Source organism: Pseudonaja textilis, chromosome 10 (assembly GCF_049901715.1).
Source record: "Pseudonaja textilis isolate UNSWEBS1 chromosome 10, rPseTex1.2, whole genome shotgun sequence".
In the NCBI taxonomy this organism is placed as follows: Eukaryota; Metazoa; Chordata; class Lepidosauria; order Squamata; family Elapidae; genus Pseudonaja; species Pseudonaja textilis.
In genome coordinates, this window is record NC_141999.1 from 21147907 (window position 1) to 21175490 (window position 27584).

A 27584-nucleotide genomic window follows, 5' to 3' on the forward strand; every position below is an offset into this window, starting at 1 on the left:
GTTCCTCCCATCGCTGAAGCAATCATTACTCCCTTCACACTCGCCCACCACTTTGGTTCGGCCCAACTGCCACTCTTGTTCCTCCTTTTTTTTTACGTCTACCACCCCCCGTCTGCTCATGTTGGTACAGCCCAGCCGGCCGGTTCCCTCGCTTTTCCTTTTCGCCCCGCCCCTTCTCAAGGGGGAAAGGGAGCCGCCTGGCTCGAGCCTGGCCGCGACGTCATTGTGACGTCTCCCTATGCGAATCCCGACGGCTTCGGGCAAGGGCTCGCGCGCGGTGCACCAAGGGCCCCTTCCATTGGCCGGCGGTTGAGTAAGCCGCCTCCGGATTCGCTGCGCCCTGTAATCCAATAGAGAGAGGGTTTGCTCGACCAGGAGGGTGAGAGAGAAGGTTGGGCGGTGGGGGGACAGAAGGGAGGAAAAAAGGTGAGGGGAGGGGGCTGGGGAGAGCGCCCCTAGTGCAGGGGGAGCTAAAGGGGGAGGGAGGCCAGAGGGAGGCGGGAGCCCTCCCCACCCTACGAGGGGGGAAGAGCGGCGGGTGCCACCCCCTCCCGCCGGGGTGGGGAGGGGAGCCCGGAGAGCGCAACGTGAGAGGATGTTGGAGATAAAGGGGGGTTAGGTGTCCTCCTCCCAACTTGCAATGGTGTGGAAGTGGGGACCCTCCTGGCGCAGGGGAGGGGCTGACCTCCATGGGGGGTTGAAAGTCGACAAGAGGGTGTGCATTTTGGGGATGGGCTACAGGCCCCAGGACAGGGGTGCGATTGGGGTCGGGGTGGGGCGGGGTGTTGCATCTGAGGCTTGGAATTGCCCTAATATACTAATATACCTAATATACTAATGCAATATCGGTGGGGTGTGTGTGTGTTTCAATTCAGTTGTATAGAAGGCGAAGGATGCGTGTGTTTTATTTTTGTAGTTATAACGTGCACTGAAGATGGCATTGTATGAGGTGCAATGACAATAAAGTCTAACCCTCCATTGCACGGGGTCTGGAGGGGGGAAGGGGGGTGTTCTTCATTGCAAAGGAAACAAGGAGGTTTGTCTGGAAAAGTGAGGTGGAAAAGTGGAGGGGTGGGGTGGGGTGAAGGAGATCTGAGTTGGGGCTCCTGCTTCATCCTGTAGCTTAAGAATTAAAGGCTTGGGGGAAGGAGGGGGACCCCTTCCTTCTGAAGGGTGGGTGGGTCAGAAACCGGGACTTGAGATGGGTGGAATAAGTTGTAACCTTCTCTGCTGTCTTCTTTGCAGTCTTTTAAACTCCAAGCTTTCACCAAAGGATCTTCTGGTCCGAAACGCGGTGCATGTTGCCGACAGAGGCCAGACTGGATGAGTTTCTAAGGCCTAAGGTCCTTGAATTTAGGCCTGGAAGGTATGTGAGAGAAAACTAGATAAACTATATTAGTTAAACCTCATTGGAGCATTGGGCTTGCTGGCCAGGCATTGTTCTTTAAAAGGACATGGAGAAGTTGAAGGGGGGTGCCAGACAATTGCTCTTAAGTCGATAAAGGATCTGAAAATCGACATTAAAAAAGAATTGGATTAGTTAAGTTGGAAGAAAAATACTACGTACAGTAAGGGGAGATGAGATAGTGATGAACAAATATTTTAAAGGATGCAATGTCCAAGAAAACAATAGGAGAAAAACCAAGGGGATTAGATTCTGGCTGAATATTATTTCTGAGTTGTAAGAAGTGTTAAGAAATAGAAAAGTTAGTCTAGAGCAGTGCTAGCTCCCTGTTAGCAGTTGTCAAATGGGGACTGGATTCCCACTTACCTGAGATGATTTAATAACTTCCTGCATGGATCAGATTGGGCTAGATCTCTTTAGCATATGATATGGTAAAAGGTCTCTTTAGCATATGATACGGTGATTTTCTGAGGCTAGAGAAAATAAAGTTGTATCTTCAGGCAGAAGAGGGATGAGAACCTTGTGGTCCACTTAAATTGAGCTATTTAAAATCACTTGCCAATTTTGAAATTTCCTTTTGGAGTATTATGCAATCCCTCCATGAGTTTTTATCATCCTGAATAATTTAGTATAATCTTGAAATCGGATTGGCATTCAGATTGATTTTTACTTGATGCCATAAATATTTATTTTGTATTGTTTTACTTGCTTTATGCTTCATGATGTACACTGCCCAGAGTTACATATTGAGATAGGTGGCTGTAGAAATCAAATATTGTGGGAGAATCCCAAACTAAGGAACAACAATATGTTTAATGTGAGATAGACAGTGTCAGTGTCAGTCTCAGTAGATAATATGGGAGAAGGAAGACAATCTGGAGTCAAATAATGTTCTATTTTCTTAATTGCATGGTTATTTTCTAAAAGTCCTTGTTGTTAGAAGGAAGTGACATCTTTACTATTTAATTTTTCATATCCTAAAGCAATAATGAATAGAAGTAAGCCTTCAAACCTAATCAGATAAACCAAACAACACTTTCAAATAAATCAGGTGATAATTAACATTTTCTCTTTTAACCAATTTGCAGCCTGTAGTTGATTGATGAAGACTAGAATTCTATACACCCTTATAGAACAGTAATCTCCAGTGAGACAGTCCACATTGGATGGTGCTGCTTGCAATTTTTGCTTTACAACTCAAATTTCTTGCTGTGGAATTTGCCAATGAGATTTTCACTGTTTCATGATAGGTATAATGTAGGAGACAGATGTAACTCATTCCAAAAAAAAAAACTTGGTTATTGAATGAAAAAGGTTTGTTTGTTTTTTTGTTTAAAAAGGATAGATTTATCACAGCACTTTGCAAATTTGTCTGAAAAGAATGCTTCTGAGTAGCTTCCTGCCACCCATGGATTGGGAAGTGCCTGCATTACAAATGGCCCTTTTAAAAGTCTGAGGGAGCTTTTAAAATAACTTAAGTGTTTGTCCTCATCAATCAACCAGATGTTCCAAGCGCAGTCTCAACCAATCAGCTCCCTAATATTTTTCCTCCTCTCTCTTTCTTTTCCCAGTACACAGGGAGCCATCTTTTGTGATGGCTGAACCAGCGGAAGAAACTCTGTTGTATGTAGAGCACCACTATGTCTGCTCCGAGTGCAGCCAGCAGTTTAGTTCCTTAGAGGATGCTTTGGTGCATCAGCAGAGCCACATGTGCTCCCAGGAGCAGCAGTATGAAGTAGTCGGGTTGGCAGAAGCTGGGTTGATGGCAGGTGGCGAGGCTGGTCTCTATCAAACAGTGACTGTGCAGGAAAGCCAGTACCAATGTTTGGAGTGTGGACAGATTCTCATGTCTCCAAGTCAGTTGCTTGAACATCAGGAGATGCACTTGAAGATGGTTACTCATGAACCAGAACCTTTGGTCAAGCCTCTGAGTTCCAGTCAAATCCACTACGAGTGCATAGAATGCAAAGCTCTGTTTACCAGTCAGGATGTGTGGCTTGCCCACCGTCAGAGCCACCGCAAGCCCCCAGAACCACCAGCAGCAACTGCTGCTGCTGCTCCTCCTCCTCCTCCTCCTCCACCACCACCACCACCACCTCCACCTCAGAGCCAGGCCCTTGTAAACCTGGAACATTCCTACCGCAAGCCAGAGGACGGAGGGGATTCCTGTGGCACTGTGCAGTTATTGCTCTACGAGTGTGGTGAATGTTTCCAGCTGTTCCAGTCAACCACAGACTTCCTAGAGCATCAGGCCTCACATCAAGTGATACAGCCAACCCCAGGGACACAAATTAGGGAGTTGCCTGCTTCTTGCCCTGCAGAGCCCAAAGAGTTACTGCCGCCAAATTTAATGGGCATACAAAATGGAGCTGTCCCGGCACAAATTCAGACTAGCGTCACAGCCACCGATCACAGTTACGAACTTAAAAACAACCCCGGGGAGCAGCCACCCCGTAAAGCCAAGCAGGCCATTAAGGAGTATCTGTGCACCGAGTGTGACCAGCTGTTTCCATCAGCCCATAAACTGCAACTGCACATGAGAAGTCACCGGCAGGGTGCCTTCAAATGCCCCCTGTGTAGCAAGGTGCTACCGTCTCCAGCTGCTCTGGAGAAACATCGGGAGGAGCACAGCGGCGAGTCGCGCTTCCTCTGTGTGGAATGCGGCTTGGGCTTTGGCACCGAGGCGGTGCTGCTGTCCCATCGGCGCACCCATTCGCCAAACCCCCTGTACCGCTGCACCTGTGGCAAGACTTTCATCAACATGACCAAGTTTCTCTATCATCGACGCTCCCACAGCGCCAATTCAGCCCAGATCTATGAATTGCCTTCCTCTCCTCCCGAGGACCAGCCCCTCGAGGAAGAGCCCCCGGAAGCCTCAGAGCAACCGGAAGACAAGCAAGAAATCATCCCTCTGGCCCTCATTTGTTCTGTGGGCAGCAGCGTCGCCTCCGTGGAGGGCGGCGCCCAGGAGAAAAAGTCTGACGAGTTTCAGTGCCAGATGTGCAGCAAGGCCTTTCCCAAGCAGACCCAGCTGTCGCGCCACCAGCGCTTTGCCCACAAGATGGAGCGCCGCCACAAATGCTTGACATGTGGCAAGATGTTCAAGAAGAAGTCGCACATGCGCAACCATCTCTTGACGCATACCGGGGAAAGGCCGTACCACTGCAAGGAGTGTGGCAAAAGCTTCAATTCCCCGGCCAATTTGCAACGCCACCGTTTGACGCATACGGGCGAGCGTCCTTACCGCTGTGACATCTGCCAAAAGTGCTTCACGCAGTCATCCACACTGCAGCAGCACCTCCTGGTGCATAGCCGCCACTATCCTTACAAATGCCAGGAGTGTGGCAGTGTCTTCCACCGGCCTTACCGCCTGCTTATGCACCGCTATCACCACACCGGGGAATATCCCTACAAGTGCCAGACCTGTGGCCGTTCCTTCTTGCTTCGCCGCCTGCTGGAGGTTCACCAGTTGAGTCACACTGGCCAGCAGCCGCACCGTTGTACCTCCGGCTGTGGGGCTGCCTTTGTCACAGCCGAGCAGCTGAAGGAACACAAGTGTGGCAAGATGAGTCGCCACTTCGAGTGTTCCGTGTGCGGCAAGAAAGTTGGCTCGACGGTGCAGCTGAGAGCCCACGAACGGCTGCACGGGGACATCCAGGTCCCCGAAGGGGTCGAGGAGGAGCTGCCGGTGCTGGAACCACCCCCACCCCGTCCGCGGCGCCCCGCCTGCTCCAAAGCCTTTGAGTGCAGCGACTGCAAGAAATTGTTCAGCACAGAGACGTCCCTGCAGGTCCACCGCCGCATCCATACCGGGGAACGCCCCTACCCTTGCCCGGATTGCGGGAAGGCCTTCCGGCAGTCCACCCACCTCAAGGATCATCGGCGCTTGCACACCGGGGAGAAACCCTTTAAATGTGAGGAGTGTGGGAAGGCCTTTACGATCGCGGTGCGGTTGGCCGAGCACAAGCGCATCCACACGGGGGAACGCCCCTACCACTGCGATGCTTGCGGGAAGGCCTACCGCTCCTTCTCCAACCTCTGGAAGCATCGTAAAATGCATCAGCAGCAGCGCCTGCAGAATGAGCAGGAAGTCATGGCTGAGGCTGTTGCTGCGGCAGCCGCCGCTGCGGCAGCCGCCGCTGCGACGGCAACATCCTCCGCCTCGGTGGTCTCGAGCGAACCCGTCTATGGCAACACGGTGACCATTATGGAAACCATCCCTGTGGTGGAGACCATCGAGATCTACCCGACGGATGGAGGTGTTCACTTTGAGAACATCCAGGTGGAAAATGTCCAGATTGGGGGCGTTTGAGTCAGGCTGGGGGGAGTGAAGAGGGGCAGCTGGTCCCTTGAGGTGGACTGGGAGCTGCTCCCCCTCTTTGGCTCCCCCTTTTCAGGCTCTGGTGTTTGCCGAAACGGCCCCTCCGCCTTGTCTCCGTACTTCCGCTGCTCTCTGCGCTCCTGGAATGTGATCGCATCTTTTATTTTTCCACCCGGTCTGTAAATGAGCCGGGTGTTGCTTTGTCCCACCTGCTCACCACTCAGATAGCCGTCCTGATGGCTGGGCACTCCGTCCCATCCTGTGGTCTGATGCTTCCTTTCTGGTTGGTATTGGGCCGTTTCCCCCCCCCCTCAGCAGAACAAAACGATTTCTCTTCCGACTTGGGCAACCCATGGCAACCTTCTCTACAGTTGAATCCTTTTAATGCTATTTTTTTGTGTGTGTGTTGGGGCGGGGCGGGTGTTTGTTGTTGATGATCCCCTTCTTGCTTGGGATTGAGCTGGGTTGTAAATGCATCTTGAATCTGCTCTGTTCACTATCGGATTTGCTCCTTGTTTGCTGTTGGTTTCCTGCTCTAAGATATCCTTCATGATCCATGATACAAATTATTATAATTATTTTGTTTCTTGCTAACCGGGCTCATTCCCATGGCTGTGGGAGCATTTTGTTATTTCATATTAAAATAAAATAGAAATGAAAACACTTGTGATTTTTTCCCCCCTCCAACTGAGCATTGTATAGCGTTTTTTCCCCTGGTTTGGGACAGAGAACATCCCGATGTGAGTGAAATGTGGTAATGAAGAATGGATAAGGTTGAATATACACACACACACACACACACACACACACACACACACACACACATACATACACACTACCAACTTGTTAGTTAATTCGGTAATCATCTATGCTAACTGATCACCTAAATTTTCTCAGGCATATATATTTATCTGATTAGTTACTTGATGAGAAATGGAAAGTGAGCCTGATTAACTGATTATTTTAACTACGCAGCATTTTAAAAAGCACATTCCTTCACCTTACTCTTGAAAGATAGTGCCTGTCATAACATTTATTTAAACAGGAGGAAATCCTTGGTTGAGATTAATCAAATACAAGGTTTCCAGTTGCAGAAATTTCATTCAGCCCTAAATATGTCTTTTTTTTAATGAGTAAAACAAACAAAAACTCTCATTAACTTTGGGAAGGAAAAAATAGATTCGATATTTTCAGAATTTTAAGATAACACTAAAATGTGTCACAAAATTTTGAATGAGACAGTCTGTGCCCCCCCCGCCCCGCCCCTTTCCTGGTATAATTAGCTCAAATGTTATAATTAGTTAGCCAGAAAGTATTGGCTTTAACCAGGGGTCCCCAAACTTGGCAACTTTAAGACTTGTGGATTTCAACTCCCAGAATTCTCCAGCCAGCATAGCTGGGAGTTGAAGTCCACAAGTCTTAAAGTTGCCAAGTTTGGAGGCCTCTGGCTTTAACGGAAAGTAAAGAGTCGTGGCAAATGTAAAGGATATGTCTAGTTATTGTGAAGGGGTTTTTTTTGTTTTGTTTTTTTAAGGCTGGCAAAAATTGTGCTGTTGTGAATGCCCCTTGAAGGGCCTTTCCTCATTTGGGGAGGAGGGTAGTTTGGCATAACGTCCACTAGGTGGGTCTGTAGACCAGAATATTCTTGTTGAATTGTACAAAGAAATGGTGTGGCCCAGCAGCCGGCTTCCAACATTCATCCAAGTGCCCCAGAGGAGATCAAAAGAAGGACAGGCATCGCCTGGTGTCTTTTCCCAGCGGCATGAACTTCGAATGTTGGCAATTTCATTGGAAATATAATTACCGTTCATGCTATTCGTTGTCGCACTAAAAATTTCAAGACTGTAGCCATTCCTAAAGACAACTTAAGACAGGGCCCTTGATTGAAAGGGGTTACAGGGACAAAGTTTAAATTGGAACGCGCATCCACACTTTAAGTAAGATGAAATGGATCCTGAGAGGCTAAATGGCAATATAGCCAGAAACCTGTTTCCTTTACAACCTAATATTTTTGGGAGAATTGCTCTTAAGTTGCAAAACAGTTTTGGTTACTGTCGGCTAAACCCTGGCTCTGAGTTGTTTCCTCCCTTTCTCCGATTTTCCCTTTTCTAATCTAGTCTTACCGTTCCTCCTGCGTCTCACTACTGAAGCAAACAAATCCTAGCTGCAATTCCTTTAACAGAATTGAAAGGGGCTGTGGAGGTCTTCTAGTCCAACCCTCTGCCCAGGCAGGAAACCCTATATACCATTTCACACAAATGGTTGCCCAACCTCTTCTTGAAAACCTCCAGTGTTGGAGGTCACACAACTTCTGGAAGCAAGTCGTTATACTGATTAATTGTTCTAACTATCAGGAAATGTGTTCTTAGTTCTTAGGTTGCTAAATTTCCATCGGTTGTTTCTTGTCGTGCCTTCTGGTGCTTTGGAGACTAAGTTGACCCGCTCTTCTTTGGGGCAGCCCTCAGATATTGGAAGATTGCTATGCGGCTTTTGGAGCACCTTGTTTTTTCCTCTTCTACCCCTTCCTGTTTCCACACACAAGATGAGTGAATGTAACTGGGAGGACAAGGACCTCTTAATCTGGCATGGGAAGAGTAGTAGAGAAAGGTTCATGCCATGGTGTGCCCTCAGGTGGAAATCTTAGCGGTTAACCAGTTCCTCTTCAGTAGTTTGGTAGGCAAAGGAGCTGGCCATGGTGCTGAGGACACCAGACAGAAAGGCCGAGTACGGTAAATATGGATTGGATCAAATAACATTTGCCTTTGGATTTTCATATAACAAGAATTCCATTCTCCCAGAGTGGCAGAGCAATTCCTCTTGTGCTTTTATTTTTTTGATGATAAACGTTCGGTTTTGTCACAACTGCTGGAAGGATTCTGTTGTGATCTTTCTTCTCCTTTCTCCTGTTTGCTCCCTTAGCTTATGCTTCTATACATTTCCGCTTGTCTGTGAATCTTCCAGTTCAGTGGAACACATTAACGTTTTTTGAAGGAATGCCTTGGAGCAGATGTTACTGAGCTTGGAAAGAAGAACTGTGTTCTCCAATATGTAGAGTACAGTACAGAATAGTAACATAATAAATATTACAATAATGACCCTCAAGGTATGGTTTTTTTTCAGTGGGCCTTAGAACAGAATAAGTGGCTTGTACAATTATGTTTGTCGCTGCCATGGAGGGTGTGTGTGTGTGGGGGTTATTATACTATTTGTAAGGGTATATGCTGCTCAGAATCACCAAGTGGGCAGCTATTAAATAAATAAATACAACAGCAACAGATTTTAGAGCACCACCCAAAAAAGGCTGTCCTTGCTGGATGATCGTTGAGTTTACGAAAGAAATAGACATAAAGTAGTCCTTGGTGTTCTCTGAAATTGGTTGTTGTCCTGAGACATTTCATTACCCAACTAGGTAACATCAGTGCAGCGCAGGCTTTAGAAACACACTGAAGCAAAAGTTTTCCGTGACGATGGCAGATGAGATTCTGCCGAAATGTTGCTACAACTTTAAAAGCACAACTATAAATGACGTGGGAAAATACCCGAATATATATACATACATACACACACACACACACACATTTTCTAGAGCCATTTTAAGTCCTTCAGCCTGTGAAAGACTTTAGATGAAGACTGAACTGTTGTGAAAAAAATGACTTAGGGTCTCCTGGCAGAATGCAAGTGTTCCATATTTGGCTTCACCAAATTTGTCAGCTCTCAGAGGCTTTAAATAAGTTTTGTACTAAATACGATACAAGACTGGACAATACGGTTCCCGTTTTGTCTTGGTTCAGTGCATTGTCTAAAAATTGAATTACTTTGAAAATTGAAGATACGTCATTTTAATAATGATTCAATTGGTTTTTAACTAGGGTTTCTTTCCCTGCTTACATTTACAATGAGATTTCCCTTTCGATTAGTTCATTGTTTTCTTTTTAAAAATACTTTTGTTTAAAGATTTGTTTGTTCTCTGGGGTCTGTGCATTTTTCTTTTCATACGGTTTTAATGCATTAGACGTCTTTTTGACTACGTGTGTATTAATTACACTCACACAGACAGACAGTACATGATGTTTTCCTTTTGATCACGTAATTGAGAACATGAGAGAAATGGGTTCTTAGATGTTTGGTTCACCTGTGATTTATAACACATCCAGCTGAAGTACTCTTTATTCCTCAAAATGAGGCAATATGCTTGGTAACTTAGAAAATCATTGAATCTAGCTGTGAAGAGACTTTGGAGAGAAATATAATCCAGTGTTTTTCAACCTTGGCAGCTTGGACATGTGTGGACTTCAACTCCCAGAATACCCCAGCAAGCAATGGCAGTTATGATTTTTTTTTTCACACGGTCATAAGTCGAGGACTACCTGTATTATAAAACAAAAGGCACATTTCTACGACGAGAAATTTTGAGACAACCTATACATCAAAGGCATAGGGAGGCACCTATGTTTAACTATGAGGAGCTCCCCCTTTTTGATGAGTCTTTGATGGACATGTGAGAGCTTCACATAGTTCAGTTTCAATTTAGAGTAAAGCTAGAAGGAAACTTAGAGGTCTTCTAGTCCAACCCTTGCTCAAGCAGGAAACCTTACACTATTTTAGACAAGTGGCTGTCCAGTCTCTTCTTAAAAACTTCCAGTGATGAAGCAGCCACAATTTCTGATGGCCAGCTGTTCCACTGGTTAATTGTCCTCACCTAGGAAGTTTCCACTTAATTCCAGGGTGATTTTCTCGTCGATTAGCTTCCATCCACCGGTTGTTTTTCTTGCCTCCTGGTGCTTTGGAAAATAGGTCGACCCCTTCCTCTTCTTTGTGGCGGCCCCTCAAATACTGAAATACTGCTATCATCTCCCTCCTACTCCTTTTCTCTAGACTAGCCAGTTCTGCAGGTCTTCATATGTTTTAGTCCCCAGGCCGTTAATCATCTTTGTTGCTCTTCTCTGCACCAAATATGCAATATTTGGAAAGGGCAAAATACGCACTTTTTCCAAAAATTGCACGTTTGGAAAAAAAAAAAAAAGTGCAAACATTCCAAATGTGCAAATAGCAGGAACGCTGGAAAGGCAGAGGAGGAAAAAGTGTGTGTGTGTGTGTGTGTGTGTGTGTGTGTGTGTGTGTGTGTGTATGTGTAAGTAAGTCTTGCAGCCTTATTCCCTCCTTTTTCCATCGCAAAAGCAAATCAGAAGAAGGCAGGGATAAAATACGACCGTTCAGAGCACGACGACTTTGGGTTACTATATAATTTGGCATTAATAACTGTTGAAAGCAAAGTGATCCGCTCTGGTCTTTTAATGCGGTATCCCCAGGTGGCGTCTGCTTGCACATGTCAGAGATGTTGTACAACATGGATTTCAACCTTTCTGCAACTGGCTTTAATTACCCAGATCAATGAAAGGCAGAATTCTAATATGACATGCTCTTTTTTTTTTTTCTCCTTTCTTTTTCTGCAGGCAAGTTGACTTTCCTGTCATTCCTTCTGTTTAGGGCAAGAATAGGAGTGAATGGTAGCCATGCCGGATGTTGCCTGTCAAAGATGTGGGTTACTCTACAGCAGGAGTCTCCAAGCTTGGCAACTTTTAAGACTTGTGGACTTCAACTCCCAGAATTCCCCAGCCAGTATGTCCACAAGTCTTAAAGTTGCCAAGTTTGGAGACGCCTACTCTACAGAAGAATAGGGAGCGAAGTCTACATCCTTACTGAACTAGAACTCCCAAAAGTTGTATGCGCCTGGCACAGTAATTACAATCCAGGCACTTGGCAACTGGCATGTAGAATTTCTGGGGTCATGTCATCACCACTTGTGACCTTCTCAGTCAGCCACAATGATTCATTTAACTGTCGCAAAAAAGGATGTAAAAATTGGGCAAGCCACCTTGCTCAGTGGCAGAAATTCTGGCTCCAATTGTGGTCGTAAGTTGAGGATTACCTGCACAGTAACGGAAGTTGCCTGTATATCCGAAGGCATTATATACAGATTAAGGCTGTTGAATTTTTTTTTAAATCTCCCCAGCCTTCTGCCTTTGCGCCACCTATTAAATTAATGATGCTAATTAAATGGCACAGGTTAACTGCTCCAGCTGTAAACCACTTGATGGTAAATATGGACATTTTAATCAGGATGGGTACCATCCTTACCTCTTCTGTGGAAGGATACCACTTTGTAACTATGAAAAGGTATGGTTTAAAGATTAAAAAAGTAAAACTCTCCCTGCTGGACTGGTCAAAAGGGCTATATAGACCCTGGAATTTAATTAGACATGAAACTCATGGGAAGATACACCGAGTTTATTAAATGAAAAAGGCTCACGCGCTGTAACCCTGGGTAACAATCCACAGTTTTTCTCTCTTCCACTTAACCATTGTTAAAGAGCCTCAGTTTGGAGCAGATATGGATGACCACATATATATTTAACATAATGTATGAACATCAGGAAGCTGACACCGTATGACCGGTTTCATTCTATTTAAGACTCGTCAGATACAACTAAGCAAGATGTTGATCTGTGATATTTAAAACCTCTCCTAGGAATTAAATTTCTGCACATTTATTAATTTAGACCGGTGTTTCTCAACTTCAGCAACTTTAAGGTGCATGGGCTTCAACTCCCCAAATTCCCCAGCCAGCAGACAGCTGCAGGAATTCTGAGAGCTGAAGTCCACAACATGCTAACAAAGGAATTCTGGGAGATGTCCACCATTTTAAAATTGCCACGTTTGAAAAACCAGTATGTGAGCAGCCCACCTTCCTTCAGGCTCTCAGTTTGATGTACATCATTGTGACAATGGGCATATTCTTAAGAACTTACAAAAGTGCAATTAAATCACTGCATGTCTTAACTCTTGTGCCCTATTAGCGTTATAATTCCCCCACGAAAATACAGCAAATGGGCAGTTTGTTTACTCCTCTATAATCATCTGTCCATCTGCGAACGATAAAACTGGTTTTTCTCTAGGGTCAGACTAAACTACACTACAATGTAGTGTTTTTTTTGTCATTTGCTTGTCAGAAGTATTTCTTGTCTCTAAATCTGTCAGTTTGCTGCTGGAATAAAAACGTCATTCCTGAAAGCTCAGTTTAGCTCTGGGTGTCTCTGCCAAACATTTTAAATGTCCCAACTGGTTCGCCTAGGCATTTTTCTTAGAAACACTGCTATTGCATCAATTCATTTGTTGCGGAGTCCTCGGTGCACTCTGAGCTTGGGGGATTTCCTGCAGACGTTTTGTTACCAAACTCGGTAACATCTTCAGGACTGATTATGTTATTTAGTTTGGTAACGAGACGTCTGGCAGGAAAAGCACCAAGCTCAGAGAGCACCAAGGACCCACAGTTCAACCCTGAGCTACAATTCAGCTTCGAATTCAATTCACTGGTCACCTACCCTTTCAAGCAACCTGGCTAATTAAATCTTGAAAGCCATGTTTTGCTAACATTTGAACTAACCTATTTCCTTACCTGCTCCTCTTGTGGCGTACAAAAGCCTTGAACAAGAGGAGGATTTTCAAATTACTTTGAGCCATTCTATTTGTTCCATTAGACATTTGTTTGAATAGTGCGCTTCTGTTTAAACATTCCATCTTCTCGACGAGGACTGCTCTGGGGGAGGGGTCCCCCAATTTACTTATTTACCCATTATTTCGAGGATCTTAGGCGCCAGAGCCAAAGCAACCGGCCGTAAAACCAAAGCATAACTTTATGCCAAAGAAAGAATAACACTTATGCTTGGCACTAACAACTTGTAAAGCAGGCCTCCCTGGACAGCTGTTTTTAGCAGCCTTTGGGGGCCGTGGGAGGGAAGGAGGGAGTGAGGCACCTTTGAAGGGAGGCTGTTGCAAAGAAGGGGAAAAGGGGGTGCCTGTTTTGGACCCCGTTTCCATACCATCAAGTTCATGTGAAGTGTTAATACCATTTTATAATGCCTTGATAAGATCACACCTGGAAAATGGCCTCCAGCTTCGGTCACCATGATATATATATATAAAAGTTGAGATGCTAGAAAGAGTGCAGAGAAGAGCAACAAAGGTGTTTTGGGGACTGGAGGCTAAAACGTTGTAGGAATTGGGCATGTCTAGTCTAATGAAAAGAAGGACCAGGGGAGACATGATAGCAGCGTTCCAATATCTCAGGGGCTGCCCCAAAGGAGAGGGAGTCAAGCTCTTCTCCAAAGCACCAGAAGGCAGGAGAAGAAGCAACAGGTGGAAACTCATCAAGGAGAGAAGCAACCTAGAACTAAGGAGAAAATTTCCTGACAGTCAGAACAATTAACCAGTGGAACTGCTTGCCGCCAGAAGTTGTGAATGCTCCAACACTGGAAGTTTTTAAAAAGATGTTGGATAACCGTTTGTCTGAAGTGGTGTCGGGTTTCCTGCCTAAGCAGGGGGCTGGACTGGAAGACCTCCAGGGTCCCTTCCAACTCTTGTTATTCTGTATTCTATTTCTTGTGGGTGGACTTTCGGCCGGGCATTCAGGATTTGCTGAGGCTGCGTGGGCAGCTTCTCTCCAGCCCAGACAGTTTGATAGATAGCATCTTGAATTTCACTGAACCGGTGGATGACCTCTCCCAGTTGCTTCACGCAGGCATTAAGGAGGAAAAGAGAAGAAGGGAGCTCTGGACCACCCCAAGAATCAATGCCTGCAGGGGGAGGCTTCTTCCCTCTGGGAATCGCTGCTTGGGTTGGTCCACACAGGAAGCAGGAGAACTGCGGCTCTCGGCACTATTAATTTTATTTATTGATTCATTGATTTGATTTGATTTGTCAATCACTTACAAGGTAATAGGTATAAATACAGTATAAACATAGTTATGAATACATGAAATGGATACATATAAGAAAAATAAAAGAAACAATAGGACAGGGACGGTAGGCACGTTGGTGCGCTTATGCACGCCCCCTACAGACCCCTTAGGAAAGGGGTGAGGTCAATAGTAGACAGTCTAAGGTTAAAGTTTTTGGGGTTTGGGGAAGAAACCACAGAGTCAGGTAGAGTATTCCAGTCATTGACCGCTTGTTAGGAATAACATAGGTTACCTAACGTAGTTTGGGTAAAATAATATATATAAACTATGATAGTAAGTTTAAGTGTGTGTCACTTCAAACTACAAAGCATGTAATTTTGGGTGCGGTTGTGAACCACCATAAGGGGGAGCAAGAGAACCTGACGATTCCTGACTGGTTTGATGGTTTGATGGTTTGTTAACTGCGTGTTCCCTGAATGCTGGAGGAAGAAAGGAGGTGTGACTTCTTCATATCTCTACTGCGAGGAGATATATTACTGGATTGATATTTGTAAGGTTACTGACCTCTTTTTCAACACTGGAATTTGCAACTGAATAATCCCTGGACAGACTGAATTAGTGAATGATATACGGACCGTTTTTCACTATGCTATAACTCTTACTGGAATAAACTATTTAACTAGCACTGTGTATCTGTTTTACTGAGTGTAAGCTACAAAAATGTTTATCTCACATATTTTGCCTGCCTGCCTGACTGCCGTGCAGATTCTGCTAGGGTGTATCCCTAACACCGCTCTTTGCTGAAGTCGTATTTCCTGCAATCAAGTTTGGTGCGGTTAACCTTGAGTTTGTATCTATTGTGTGCTCTTGTGTTGTTATGGTTGAAGCTGAAGTATTCATTGATAGGTAGGACATTGCAATGTATGATTTTATATACTATACCTCTTCCTCTTAGTGTTCAAAATTGGCTCAGAAGGAAGCTATGAACGACAGCCTCAAGGCTCCCAGAGGATCCAGTGCTACAGAGATGGCAACATTCCTTCTGAGTTCCATCAAAGACCATCCGTGAGGCCAATTATGGAGCTTAGAACTGGCACAGAAACCTGCTCACAAGAGGTCCAGATAGTTTGCTTCTCTTTTTTTAATTATCACTCCACCACATTTCCCCCTGTAATATTCCTCAGAACGGAGACATTAGATATAGGATGGTAGCTAACCAGGAAGAGCAGATTAGGATGGGCCTTCGGGACAGTGTAGACCAGGGTGTCAACATTCCAGAAAACCTCCACACTCCAACAAATAACTCTGAGACAGACATCTTCTCAAAAGTTCTGTTTTAATTGGATAGTAACTGGCACAACTGGGGAATCCCGAATCTGAAAGTTCCAGGTTTCCTTGCAATAAGTAAAAATTACAAATTCACCCCCTGCACCCACCATCACATCACATATGCCCCAATCACCATCCATCCCAACTTGAGACTTCCCCTCACTTATGTGCAGAATAACATGACCTTGACTTAGAAAAAGAATGTTATTATGTCTAACCACATACACTCCAAGAAATTCCTCCTCCCATTTTCCCCAGGCCCAAAAATGTGGCAGTGTAGAAGCATCTGTTCTCACTATCGCTTCCAAAGCTGACAGGGATCTCCAACCATGGCAACCTGAAGACCTGTGGACTTCAACTCCCAGAATTCCCCAGCAGCATGTTGGCAGGGGAATTCTGGGAACAGACGTCCACAAGTTGCCAAATTCGGAGACCCCTTGGCCTAGACCCATCTCCTTGTCCCATCCCTTTAACCAGCCAGGAAAGACAAGGGTCATGTCCACATATCTACCAATGGCTGATCTAAGATCACCAAGAATAACAATCAAACGGTCACAGATCGCAGCCCCTGGCTGTTGGAGATTTTACAGGTTTTATAGCTCGCCCGGCTCAAAACCCTCCTGGTGGGTTGCAACAGATTAAAATGATAAAAAGTGGCCCTAGATATAAACCCACACAGTAAAAACCACAGTCAAAGTTGGCTAGATTTCCTCTTTCGCCACCTCTGCCTAATACCTTTTCTCTTGCCGTTTAAACCGGGAACTCCCATAATATATAGTTAAGCGTGCATGATGTGATTGGTGGCTCAAGGGTAACTGGATCACTCTCATTATGATTAGCTAAGTAGTAATTTATAAAGCGGAGACACAGAACGCCTAAGCAGAATCCTGCTGTGACCAGGGCCCAAAGCCACCGAACTGAACGTTTTTTTTCCCTAATAGTACATTTAGAGCCCTTGGAGCATAAAGGAGATGGAGTGGGCTATTTGCCAGCCCCCAGGAAACATTCAATTGGACACTTGACTTGGACCACGGAGTTAGCAAAACTGGTGTAAAACCTAGCAGCCAAGAAAGCTTCATACAGAATCTGACCATTTCTGGTGTGGGTTTTTGATTCTCCTATGTGTTCAACAAGGCTTGGCCTCAGGGAAAATATTGTCTCTTGACTGTTACATTGCATGCAACCAGAGACATCATAACACTGTTTATGAAGAACCAGGGTTCTGGTCTTTTCAGCTAGGGCCCTTCTCATCCCCTGAAGTAAGGCAGGTTTTCGCTATGCACTCTTTTCAAGGGTCTGCAAAAGGGTTTTATTTAAGGAGGCTGGATGGCGTTCATGGTTTCTGCGGGTTTTCAGATGCGGGCTTTCTTGTGATTCCTGTTCTCTAGTGTAACCTGCCTTGGATCTATGGTGTAGGTGAGCCTGGTATAGAAACCAGGGTAGACCAATACATAACATAAACATATTTCGGCTACAGATGTCTCCCTTTGCAAACCTCTTATAGTAGAGGAGATGGATGGGATTAAAATGAGAGATGCAATTAAAGATTTAGGAAGAGTATTCTGCAACCACATAAACTTTAAAATATATGGACTTCAACTCCCAGAATTCCCCAGCCAGGGAATTCTGGGCGTTGAAGTCCACCCATCTTAAAGCTCGTGGGACTGAAAATAAACAAACGCCCATTTAGATCATCAGGTGAGAAAGAGTTCCCAGCATCTCTCACCATCGGTCATACCGCCTGGGGCTGCTGGGAGCTGTAGTTCAGCAGCATTGAGAGCCCCCTCCTTCCCACCCCACCCCTGGGGGAATCCCAATTCCTTTCTCTCCTGCCCCTTATACCTGCAGATTTCCCACCTGGCCTGCTAAGGCGTTTCTACAAAGCCAGGAAGTCCCACAGCGCATGCTCAGAGGCACACTCCACTTCAAGCCTCTTCTCTCTCTCTCTGTCCCTCCCTCCCTCTCTCTCCCTCCCTTCCCTCTCCCTCCCTCCCTCTCTCCTCCTTCTCCCTCCCTTCCCCTCTCTCTCCCTTCCCTCTCTCCTCCCTCTCTCTCTCCCCTCGCTTCCTTCCCCTCTCCCCCTCTCTCTCCCTTCCCCTCCCTCTTCCCCTCTCTCTCTCCCTTCCTTCCCCTCCCTCCCTCCCTCCCTCCTCCTCCCCTCTCTCCCTTCCCCCCCTCTCCCTCCCTCTCTCCCTTCCCCCTCTTCCCCTCTCTCTCCCTCTTTCTCTCCTCCCCTTCCCCTCTCCCTCCCTCCCTCTCCCTTCCCTCTCCCTTCCTTCCCCTCTCTCCCTCCCTCCCTCTCTCCTCCCCCACTCTCCCTTCTCCTCTCCCTCTTACCCCCTCTCTTTCTCCCCCCCATCCTTCCAAGGTGGGTCAACTGATCATTGGGAGGCAACAGGCTGACTCTGTAAACCTCTTCGAGGGGCCTGCAAAGCGCTCTATACGTCTAAACGCCGCCGCTAGTGCTATTGCCGGCAGGGCGGGGAAGGCCAGCCACAGGTGCCTGCTGGAACCGAGCCCAGCCGCTCTCGGGAGCCCTGCCGGAGTGACTCCGGATTGCAGCGGCCCGGCGGCGCCTCATCAGGATTCTGTGCGCGCGCCGGCGAAGCACCGCAGCGCATGCCAATGCGCTCCCCCTTCGCCCCGCCCCGCAGCGGGAGCCGGATGCAAAAGAGCGAGGCTGCCGCCGGCCAGCGCTTCTTGCAACCCGGCCTCGCCCCCACCGCCCTTTGCTGCCCCCTCCCCCGCCCCGTGTCCCCGGCAGGGACCCTCCCTCGGCTCCCCCCGCTCCCCACTGCCCGCCTCTCCCCGGGCGCCGCAGCTGGCCGGGGATGGTGGCGGGGCGTCGGAAAGCGAGGAGCGCTCGGGCTGCTGCGGTTTGGGCAGCCGGTCTTCGCAGCCTCCGTCCTCCCCCGCCCGGCTCGGAGATGGGGGGGTAGGACCAGGCAGGGGAGGGGCGACCGACCGGAGCGAGCTCGCCTCCCGTCCGTCCGTCCGTCCGTCCGTCCTTCCTTCCCGCCACCCGCTCCGGGCGAGCCCGACGTGGTGGAGCCGCGGATTAAACAGCTTCGCCATCGATTCGAGCCGCCGTTGCCGCCGCCGCCGCCGCGGAGCCCCGGGAAGAAAGACTCGCCGGCGGAGCGGAGGGAAAGAGAGAAGGAAGGAAAGACAGAGAGAGAGAGAGAGAGAGAGAGAAGGGCGGTGGGGGGCGCTGCGTCGCTCCCCACCCAATTTGCAGAAGATCAACATTTGCTCTCGCCAGCAGGAGGAGAGAGAAAAAAGGGGGGCGCGACAGCCTTGCATTCAGGGCAAGGGGAGAGGCGGAGGGGGCGGCTGCCCCCCGCCCCAGGGAAAGAAAAGGGGCGATGCAGCATCCCGGAACGTCGGACATGGGGAGTTTCCTTTTTACGGACGGTTCTCCCCCTTGGACCGGAGGGGTCTCGTGGCGCTTTGACTCCGGAGACGTCTGATTAATCCCCCTCCCCATCCTCCTTCCCTCCCCCCACCCCCCCACACGAACTCGCTGCGTCCCACTGACTTCGGGCCTGAGCGGCCGGCGGGTAGAGGTGGCGGTAGAAGGAAGAGCCGAAATCCTCGGCAACCGCCCGAGCCTCCGGGTCCTCTCCAGCCGACATCCTTCAACCCCCCACCACCACCCTTTTCCACCACCCCCAAGCCTTGCGGCGTCGGGGACTTTCCAGATGGAGGAAGGAGCCGGGAGTTCTTCGTGGATTCTCCATTGAGGGAGAGGAATTGGCACGGATGCGGGCGCGCGGGGCCCTCCGCGCGGCCCCGCGTGGGTTTCTCTCCCTCTCTCTCGGTGTCTGCGCGCGCCCCGCGCGGGGTGAGAGGGTTGAGGGAGGGAGTGTGCCGGTCGGTGGGGGCCTCTGTGACGGCTCTCTTTCCCAGAGAAAGCTCAAACCTTCCCCCCCCACCCCACACACACCCCGCACTCCCCGAGAAGAGAACTGAGGCGAAGACGGACTGCTGGGCTTCTCCTTCCCCCTCAGAAGCGAACGGCGAAGGAAAAGGGGCTTCTCCCCCCCACCCCCCACCCCCCATCCAAGAAAGGAGTTTGCGAGGAGAAAGAGGAGAAGGAGGAGGCTGGGGGAGGCGCAGTTCACGGATTCCGTAAGTCTGAAATACTTTATCCTTTTTGGGGGCAGGGGAGGGGGGAAAGGGAGGCCGTGGAAGCGTCTGGGGTTTTTATGGCATCCGGTCGGTGTTTAAATGGCTGTACAGGTGCACCTAAAACTGAGGGGAGGTTTTGCTTGTAGGGGTTTGGGGGACGGGCGGGGGAGGTGATGGAAAGGAAGGGAGGGTTGACTTCCTCCTTGTTGGGGAGGGGGGCAGATTTAAGGAAGCCATTCTGGAGGAGGGGAAAAATAATTCCGGAGGGGAGGGGAGGGGGTGGGTGGGTGGGTGGTAGTGGGCGAAATGCTTTCTTGCAGGGGGAGAAAAAGAAATGGAGGGTTGGAAGGGTAGCCTTGGCAGGTGCCTTTCGGCCTTGTCCACCTTCTTGTGCCTCAGTTTCCCCATCCCTTCCTGATCTTGCCAGCCTGGCTACTGCCCTCCCCCCCCACCAATGGGGAAAACAGCTGTGAATGGTCATCCTTGAGCCTCGCTGCTTCTTCGAAAGGGACCTGTGCTTGGTGGCATCTTCCTCCCTGGGACTCCTTTAGGTCTCCTTCCCTGGCATCACCTGGCCTGCCTTTCCGGCTCCCATCACCAAGAATGAGGAGCCATTCCCTTCTCCCCCTCGGTTGGCCCTAAGCTCTAGCCAGCCTCTCCTGGGGCCTCCGTGCCACCGCCGGCCTGAACCGGGCCTCCATCCTCTGACCGGCCTGCCTTGGTTGTGGGAAAGGTTGCAGGCTGAGATGGGCGATAGGATTTTCTGCGACCATTCAGAAGGGATGCTTGAAATGGCCTGTTCGGTTTTAGGCTTTTAGGCCTAAAGTTTAGTGCTGAATAGACCCCCTTGCTGGAACATTCCTCATTTAAATCTCTCCCCCACACCCTCAAAAATCTACTTTTTGCCACCAGGGCCTTTGCTCTTTTTGCAATTCTTAGATCCTTATTTATTGCAGGGTTTTTTTTTAAACCTCTCCCACAGCTCTGCTTCCTCTTCTTCAGTAAATCAGCACAAGTTACTAGCTGCATTTGGAGAGGGGGGGAGTTGGGGGGGGTTGTTTTACTGCTTCACTTGATTGGCCAGTCCTTAATGTATATGGAAAGCTTTAGAAGGAAAAGAAAGAGCAAATTCACGTTCCAAAAGTTTTGTTCCAAAGCACTAGAACTTTTTTCCCCTGGCGTAGGAGAATAACTCTCCACGCACTTAATTGTTGACTGTGTATTCCCGTTTCCCTTGTCCATTTTTTGTACCTCTTGGGAATCTTTCTGGGGATCGGTTCATCCATCCCATTAAGGCTTTCAGCAGTTTGTTTGATGTCGGTGTATTGCAAGGGTCCATATTCTGCCTGTCCTGTACAAACTAACTATCCCAAGTCCCGTTAACTAAACTGTCTGGACAGCACAGTCCAATTGGTGTGTTTCTAAACTACAATACGTGACCGTGTACTGTCTGGAATGCAGTTGGTTCTGATTTATTTAGCAAATCACGATTAAACAGACTTGAAAAGAAAGTGTCTGTAGTAACAAATCCACCAGAGGGTTGTTCAGGGCACGAAGCAACTCTTTTGCTGAGGAAAGTTGTTATTATTTGTCACTTATTTAAGGAAGAGAAGTCATGATAAAGATGTGTGCAATTATGCACGAAGAAACTGGATAGAGAAAAGATTTTCTCCTTTTCTCAGAATATTAGAAAATGTGCTAACCCAATCAATATAAATTAGAGGGTTTTGAGTTAATTAATTAAAGGGAAGGATTTGATCACATATTGCCTATATAAGCCAAGGAAGTTACTTCCATGAACGTATGAACCAGTAATAACCACATATATTAGGATGCCATCACACAAATGATGGAAATTATAGGATTCATGTCCTGGGAATCAGTGGAGTTGTGATTTTCAGAATATCACTTGCCCCTTCCCACAAATGCTCACGTGTACAAGATGGAGGGATAGCCCACCAACCTCGCTTGCTTAATAAAAACAAGGAAGACAATCCTTGGATCCTTCCAGATAGACTATGCTTAGTTTTGTGTTTCTGTGTGAACGGGAGCCTGATAAACATCATTTTTGGAAGGTTAATACTGGCTATATATAGGAAACCCTCAGGGTGTGACATTCTGCTTATAGACTTTTCAAAAATCATAGTGTTGACACATTTTTGAATTTAAAAAAGTAGGATTTTAAGGGCCCTTCTTCAGGCAGATTTGGTAGGACTCTTTCTTATGTCTTTAAAACTTTCCTAACAATATTCCATAGGTGGAAATTCTGTTATTTGTGACAGTCTTCACAGCCACACTATAAGGTAGTGTGAGCAACTTCAATTCCCAGAGTTCCTTAGTCCACTCTGCCATTGCTTTACTAACAGTAGTACCGTAATAGCATTTCTAGATCAGTTTTAGTTTTGGATATGTTTCCTGTTCTCAGCTCCTTTGTCCTCTTCTAGGGGTGTCCAACCTGGGTAACTTTAAGACTTGTGGACTTCAACTCCCAGAATCCTGGCTGGGGAATTCTGGGAGCTGAAGACCACAGGCCTTAAAAATTTTAAGGTAAGACTCTTTCTTATGTCCTTAAAACCTTTCTAACAATATTCCATAGGTGGAAACTCCTGCCGTATTCTTTGCTTCCTCCTTATCCCCTTAAGCCTGAAACTTTTTCTTCTCCTTTCCCTTTACTTCCCGTGTTTCCGATTGAAAAAAAAAAACCCAAACTGGAACTGTTGCTTTAGAATTCTTCTTCCTGCCCCAGAAAGGACAGACAGACAGGCAGGCAGGCAGACAAACAGATGCACACAGATATCCACATTCTTCCACTCCCTCTCCAAACACTTGGAGTGCAACTTGTTGCTCTCTTCAATCTCTCTCTGAAGAATAATGACAGCTGCTTCTCCCTCGTGGAATTTTGCATGCACAGATGTCCTTTTGAACAGATTACCTGCCTGTTGAACTCAGCAGGATCCCTACCCTAGTTGGCTTAGGAAATAAAGATCAAGCCTCTCGCGGGACAAATCCCCACCCGGCTACCAGATCTCTTTTCAACCGGAGATCCTGCCCGTTTCCCATCAGCTAACCTTCTCCCCTCAACCTGAACCATTCTCTCAAATGTTTTTCTGCCTGTAAAAGTGAGTTGCTGGCCTTTTACAATCCCGCAAATCCGCCTGAAGCGATCTATCCCCCAGGCTGTGGTTTTGCATTAAAAATTAAATTTCTAGGAGTGGGGAATCTTGGCTGCTTGCTGCTTGCTGCTGCTGTTTTTCCATCCCCTGTTTCCTCCAAAGACAATGGGACGAACGTCCTCTCTGCAGCATGGCTTAAAACCACATCTAGTTATCCTGCAGATCATCCTCCAAAGGTACACCTCCGTTAGGTGGTGAGTGTTTGCAGCGCCACTTGATAAGCTATCTTTCCATGCCTTCCCTGGACTTGTTTTTTGCAGTAGCCATGCTAGTTTATTTTCCCATTACCTCCTCCAGATACCATTCTGTTCTTATCACCCTAATTCCATCTCTCTCTCTCTCTCTCTCTCTCTCTCTCTCTCTTTGGCTCTTAGCCGTATCCGGTGGGTGACTTTCTTGCTGTGAACCAGCCTTTCACCCTCCTTGCCTTCCTCGCCTTCTCCTCTGATTCCTCCATGGGGGGAAGACGCCGCACCGTCCGTTGCGATGATGTCTGTTACATTTGCTCTACGATAGGCGATTCCCGGCCATCTCTGGGAGATGGCTGTGGTCTTTCTCCGGGGCTAAGCCATTTTCTGCTTGCCTGGTGTTCTTTGTGGAACATAATTTTCCCTTTCCCACAACAGAGCTGGCTTTTTTTAGTTGATGTGAAACAGCCAATTAAGGGCCATGACTGGACCAACGAAAATGATGGGTAATTTAAAGGTTCCATAGTGGGTGGAAACGAAGAGCCACGTTTCCTTCAGCTGCCATCGGGCTTTTCCCGGCATTTAGTATTTCTCACACCATCCCACACCATCCCCCTCCCTCTTCCTGGTTTAATTGGAAGGTTGCCTTGCTAGAGTGTGTAGCTGGCCAGCTCCCTTCTCATCAGGAATCCTATCCTATCGTATCCTATCGTATCCTGTCGTATCGTATCCTATCGTATCCTATCCTATCCTATCCTTCCTTCCTTCCTTCCATCCATCCATCCATCCATCCATCCATCCATCCATCCATCTATCTATCTATCTATCTATCTATCTATCTATCTATCTATCTATCTATCTATCTATCATCTATCTACAGTATCTATCAATTTTACAAATAACTTAAAGTGGCGAACATATCCACCACGCCTTCTTCCCCCTGTTTTCCCACAATAACAACCCTGTGAGGCAGGTTGAGCTGAAAGACAGAGACTGATCTTAAGTCATCCAGCCAGCTTTCATGGCTAAGGTGGCACTAGAACTCACTGTCTCCTGGTGATTGGCCCAAAGTCACCCAGCTGGCTTTCATGGCTAAGGCGGGACTAGAATTCACTGTCTCCTGGTGATTGGCCCCAAGTCACCCAGCTGGATTTCATGGCTAAGGTGGGACTAGAACTCACTGTCTCCTGGTGATTGGCCCAAAGTCACCCAGCTGGCTTTCATGGCTAAGGCGGGACTAGAACTCACTGTCTCCTGGTGATTGGCCCAAAGTCACCCAGCTGGCTTTCATGGCTAAGGTGGGACTAGAACTCACTGTCTCCTGGTGATTGGCCCCAAGTCACCCAGCTGGATTTCATGGCTAAGGTGGGACTAGAACTCACTGTCTCCTGGTGATTGGCCCAAAGTCACCCAGCTGGCTTTCATGGCTAAGGTGGGACTAGAACTCACTGTCTCCTGGTGATTGGCCCCAAGTCACCCAGCTGGATTTCATGGCTAAGGTGGGACTAGAACTCTCTGTCTCCTGGTGATTGGCCCAAAGTCACCCAGCTGGCTTTTGTGGCTAAGGTGGGACTAGAACTCACTGTCTCCTGGTGATTGGCCCAAAGTCACCCAGCTGGATTTCATGGCTAAGGCGGGACTAGAACTCACTGTCTCCTGGTGATTGGCCCAAAGTCACCCAGCTGGCTTTCATGGCTAAGGCGGGACTAGAACTCACCGTCTCCTGGTGATTGGCCCAAAGTCCCCAGCTGGCTTTCATGCCTAGGTCAGTACTAGAACTCTCCATTTCCTGATGTTTGGCCCAAGCCCCTCAGCCAGCCTTCATGCCTAAGGTGAGACTACAACTCACACTTGCCTGACTTCTATCCTGGTGCCTTGACCACTAGACTACATTGTGCACCTTCCCCTTTGAACCCAGCACCCCAGGGCATCCAGGCGAGCAGCTGTTGGGGCCACCAGTTGTTAGATGAAGGAGGAAAGGTTATAGTTGTGTTCTTGCTAGCTTGGATCTCTCTCTAACCCTCCGGGGAGGACACGCAGCTCCGTGGAGAAGATGCGGAAGGATCCAAGTCAGCCACCAAATTGGTGTGACAGTTCCAGCAGACTGAGCATGGCCTTGGTGTCAGAGTTGTCCCGGGGCTTTCCGGGAGAGTGAAAGCGGGGTGGAAAAGGGGAAGTTATTGCGTTCCTTTGGGCTGTGTGTTGTTGTTGCTTAATGTCTGTGCAGTGACATGGCTTGAAAAGAAGAAGGCAAAAGAGGATCTGGCTGACGGGAGATGACAAGGCCATCCATCTACACTTCTGGAAAGTGTCAATAAGCTCAGAGGCTCATTTTTAAGCCAGCTTCACACCATTTGGGAACAGGGCGGGGGGCAGGGCGGGGGGCAGTGGGATGGCCCAAGCCAGTTAAAGAACCAATCGCAGCATTAGGTAGCTGAGTTCTGCCATTTTGATTTTGGTTTCTGCACAGGGCTGCATCCACAAAGGGACTGTTGAGTGTCTTTGTAACTGGGGTGCGTGTGTGTGTGTGAAATTCACTCTTTTTCTAGAAACAAGCTTCAGACATTAGCCGAGAAAAGTAGGGCTAAGAGATGGCTGCCGTCTTTAGCCACTGAGGCTGGAGTAGTTTGCAGCAAGATACAAAACTCCCCCTTTGTACAAGGAGTATCCCTTACACGGCAGTTGTGGAGAGCCAAGACAACCGTGGGCTGGGATTTCAAGAGCAAACCTGTAGTAGAAGGCTGGAAGAATGGATGCAAACAGGGAGCAGGGAGTGCAAGGAAGTGGCGATGCATGTTTAAGTAAGCACTCAGTGAAATAGGACATTAATTTTTTGTGTGGTGGGCTCTCTACTCTGAAGCGCACTTACGTCCCTTTGGAGGAGATCGTAGGAAGGCACTTGGGAAAGAGATGCATTTTCTTTTAGCATTTATTTATTAAATTTTTATGCTACAAATCTCCCGTATGAGGCAACTCTTATAAGCCGACTTACAGATTTATGAAACAGGCAAAAACAATTAAAATATTAAAACAATGCAAGTTAGGCGTTCACTCTGCTGAACACCTAATCCAGCATTGTTCTATGCCTGAATATATTCATTCACACTGTTGTATGACTGTAGTATTATTTTCATTCTTCTAGTCTTCATTATTACTTTCTCTTATCGGTATCATATTATGGTTATTATTACTCTGTTGTTTTGCATGTGCCTTGGGAGCTTCTGCACCAGAGACAATTTCCTTTTGTGTGTCTAATCAAATAAAGTATTTTAATTCTAATTACAAATTTAAAACTACAGTGGTACCTTGGTACTCATCATTAATTGGTTCCAGGAGGCATGTTGAGTCTTCCCGCCCCCCCCCCCTAATTTTTCCCATAAGGAATAATGTAGTGAGTCACAAGGAAGCCAACACCAATAATTTCTAGCTTGTGTGTTGAGTACCAAACAAACAATGAGTACCGGGCCAAATTTTTCGCGTCAAAATGCATTGAGCACCAAGTTCAATGAGTTTCAAAGCAGCTGAGTACCAAAGATTCCACTGTATATGAAAAAAAAACAAGACTAAGGGACAGCTGTCAAGGCTTGAGGCCTTCTTCTTCTTACCCCATCAGTCACCTCCAGTGGTGAACCTCAGGCCAAGTGGCAAAGCCAACGTTTAATAGCTCTTGGCAAGGCAAAAAGGATGGGGAGTAGTTCTCACCTCCGGTGGTGGGGTGTTCCACAGGATTGGAGGAAAAGGCTCTTCTCCTTGAATCTGCCTATTGGAATTCCTTAGCAGATGGGATCCGTAGCAGGCCTTTTCTGCTGGCAGGAGTGGGGCAGGATAGTCCCAAGGGGGTGAGATGGCTGCCCAGGTATCCAGAACCCCATGCCATATAGGGTTGCGTGTTCACACCCTTAATATTTTTTAAAAGCAGAAGCCTTCTCAACAGGGGTGAGATTCTACCAGTTCGCACCTATTCACTAGAACGATTGTTAACATTCCAAGCAGTTCAGAGAACCGGTTGTTAGAAGAAATTACTGGGCTAATCCTGTAAGGAAGGCAGGAAGGAAACATTCTGGTGTTGCTTACAGAAACTGCCTCTCGGTTAACCCTTATTACATTCTTGGCAGGACTGGACTTCCTGTCTCAGGAACTTCTCTGGAGTTTTTTCCCCCTCCTTTGCTGGTCCTTTGCTTGTGTGGAGCGACCATTCAAAGTTACAATGGCACTGAAAAAAGTGACTTATGACCGTTTTTCACACTTATGACTGTTGCAGCATCCCCACAGTCATGAGAGGCCAGGTGAGGAGATGCG

The 27584-nt window shown here is 47.5% G+C and overlaps 2 protein-coding genes across 4 annotated transcripts in view; both read left to right on the forward strand.

Moving 5' to 3' along the window:
• Positions 1-292: 292 nt before the first annotated feature.
• Positions 293-6387, forward strand: ZNF574 (zinc finger protein 574). Of its 3 annotated transcripts, none has more exons than XM_026715434.2 (3): positions 293-379; positions 1246-1366; positions 2977-6387. In XM_026715434.2, the coding sequence occupies exon 3, from the start codon at positions 3000-3002 to the stop codon at positions 5715-5717; it is 2718 nt and encodes a 905-aa protein (XP_026571219.1). In that variant the 5' UTR covers positions 293-379; positions 1246-1366; positions 2977-2999; the 3' UTR covers positions 5718-6387. The 3 variants fall into 3 exon arrangements, with proteins under 3 accessions (XP_026571219.1, XP_026571218.1, XP_087796218.1); XM_026715433.2 differs by having other exon boundaries at positions 343-426; XM_087940092.1 differs by lacking the exon at positions 293-379 and adding an exon at positions 916-1036.
• Positions 6388-19752: 13365 nt separating this feature from the next.
• The window catches only part of GRIK5 (glutamate ionotropic receptor kainate type subunit 5), a 66096-nt gene continuing 58264 nt past the window's right edge, over positions 19753-27584 (forward strand). The window contains exon 1 of the mRNA XM_087940103.1: positions 19753-19924. The gene's annotated coding sequence lies outside the window, so the exon portion shown is untranslated. The remainder of the gene's footprint in view (positions 19925-27584) is intronic.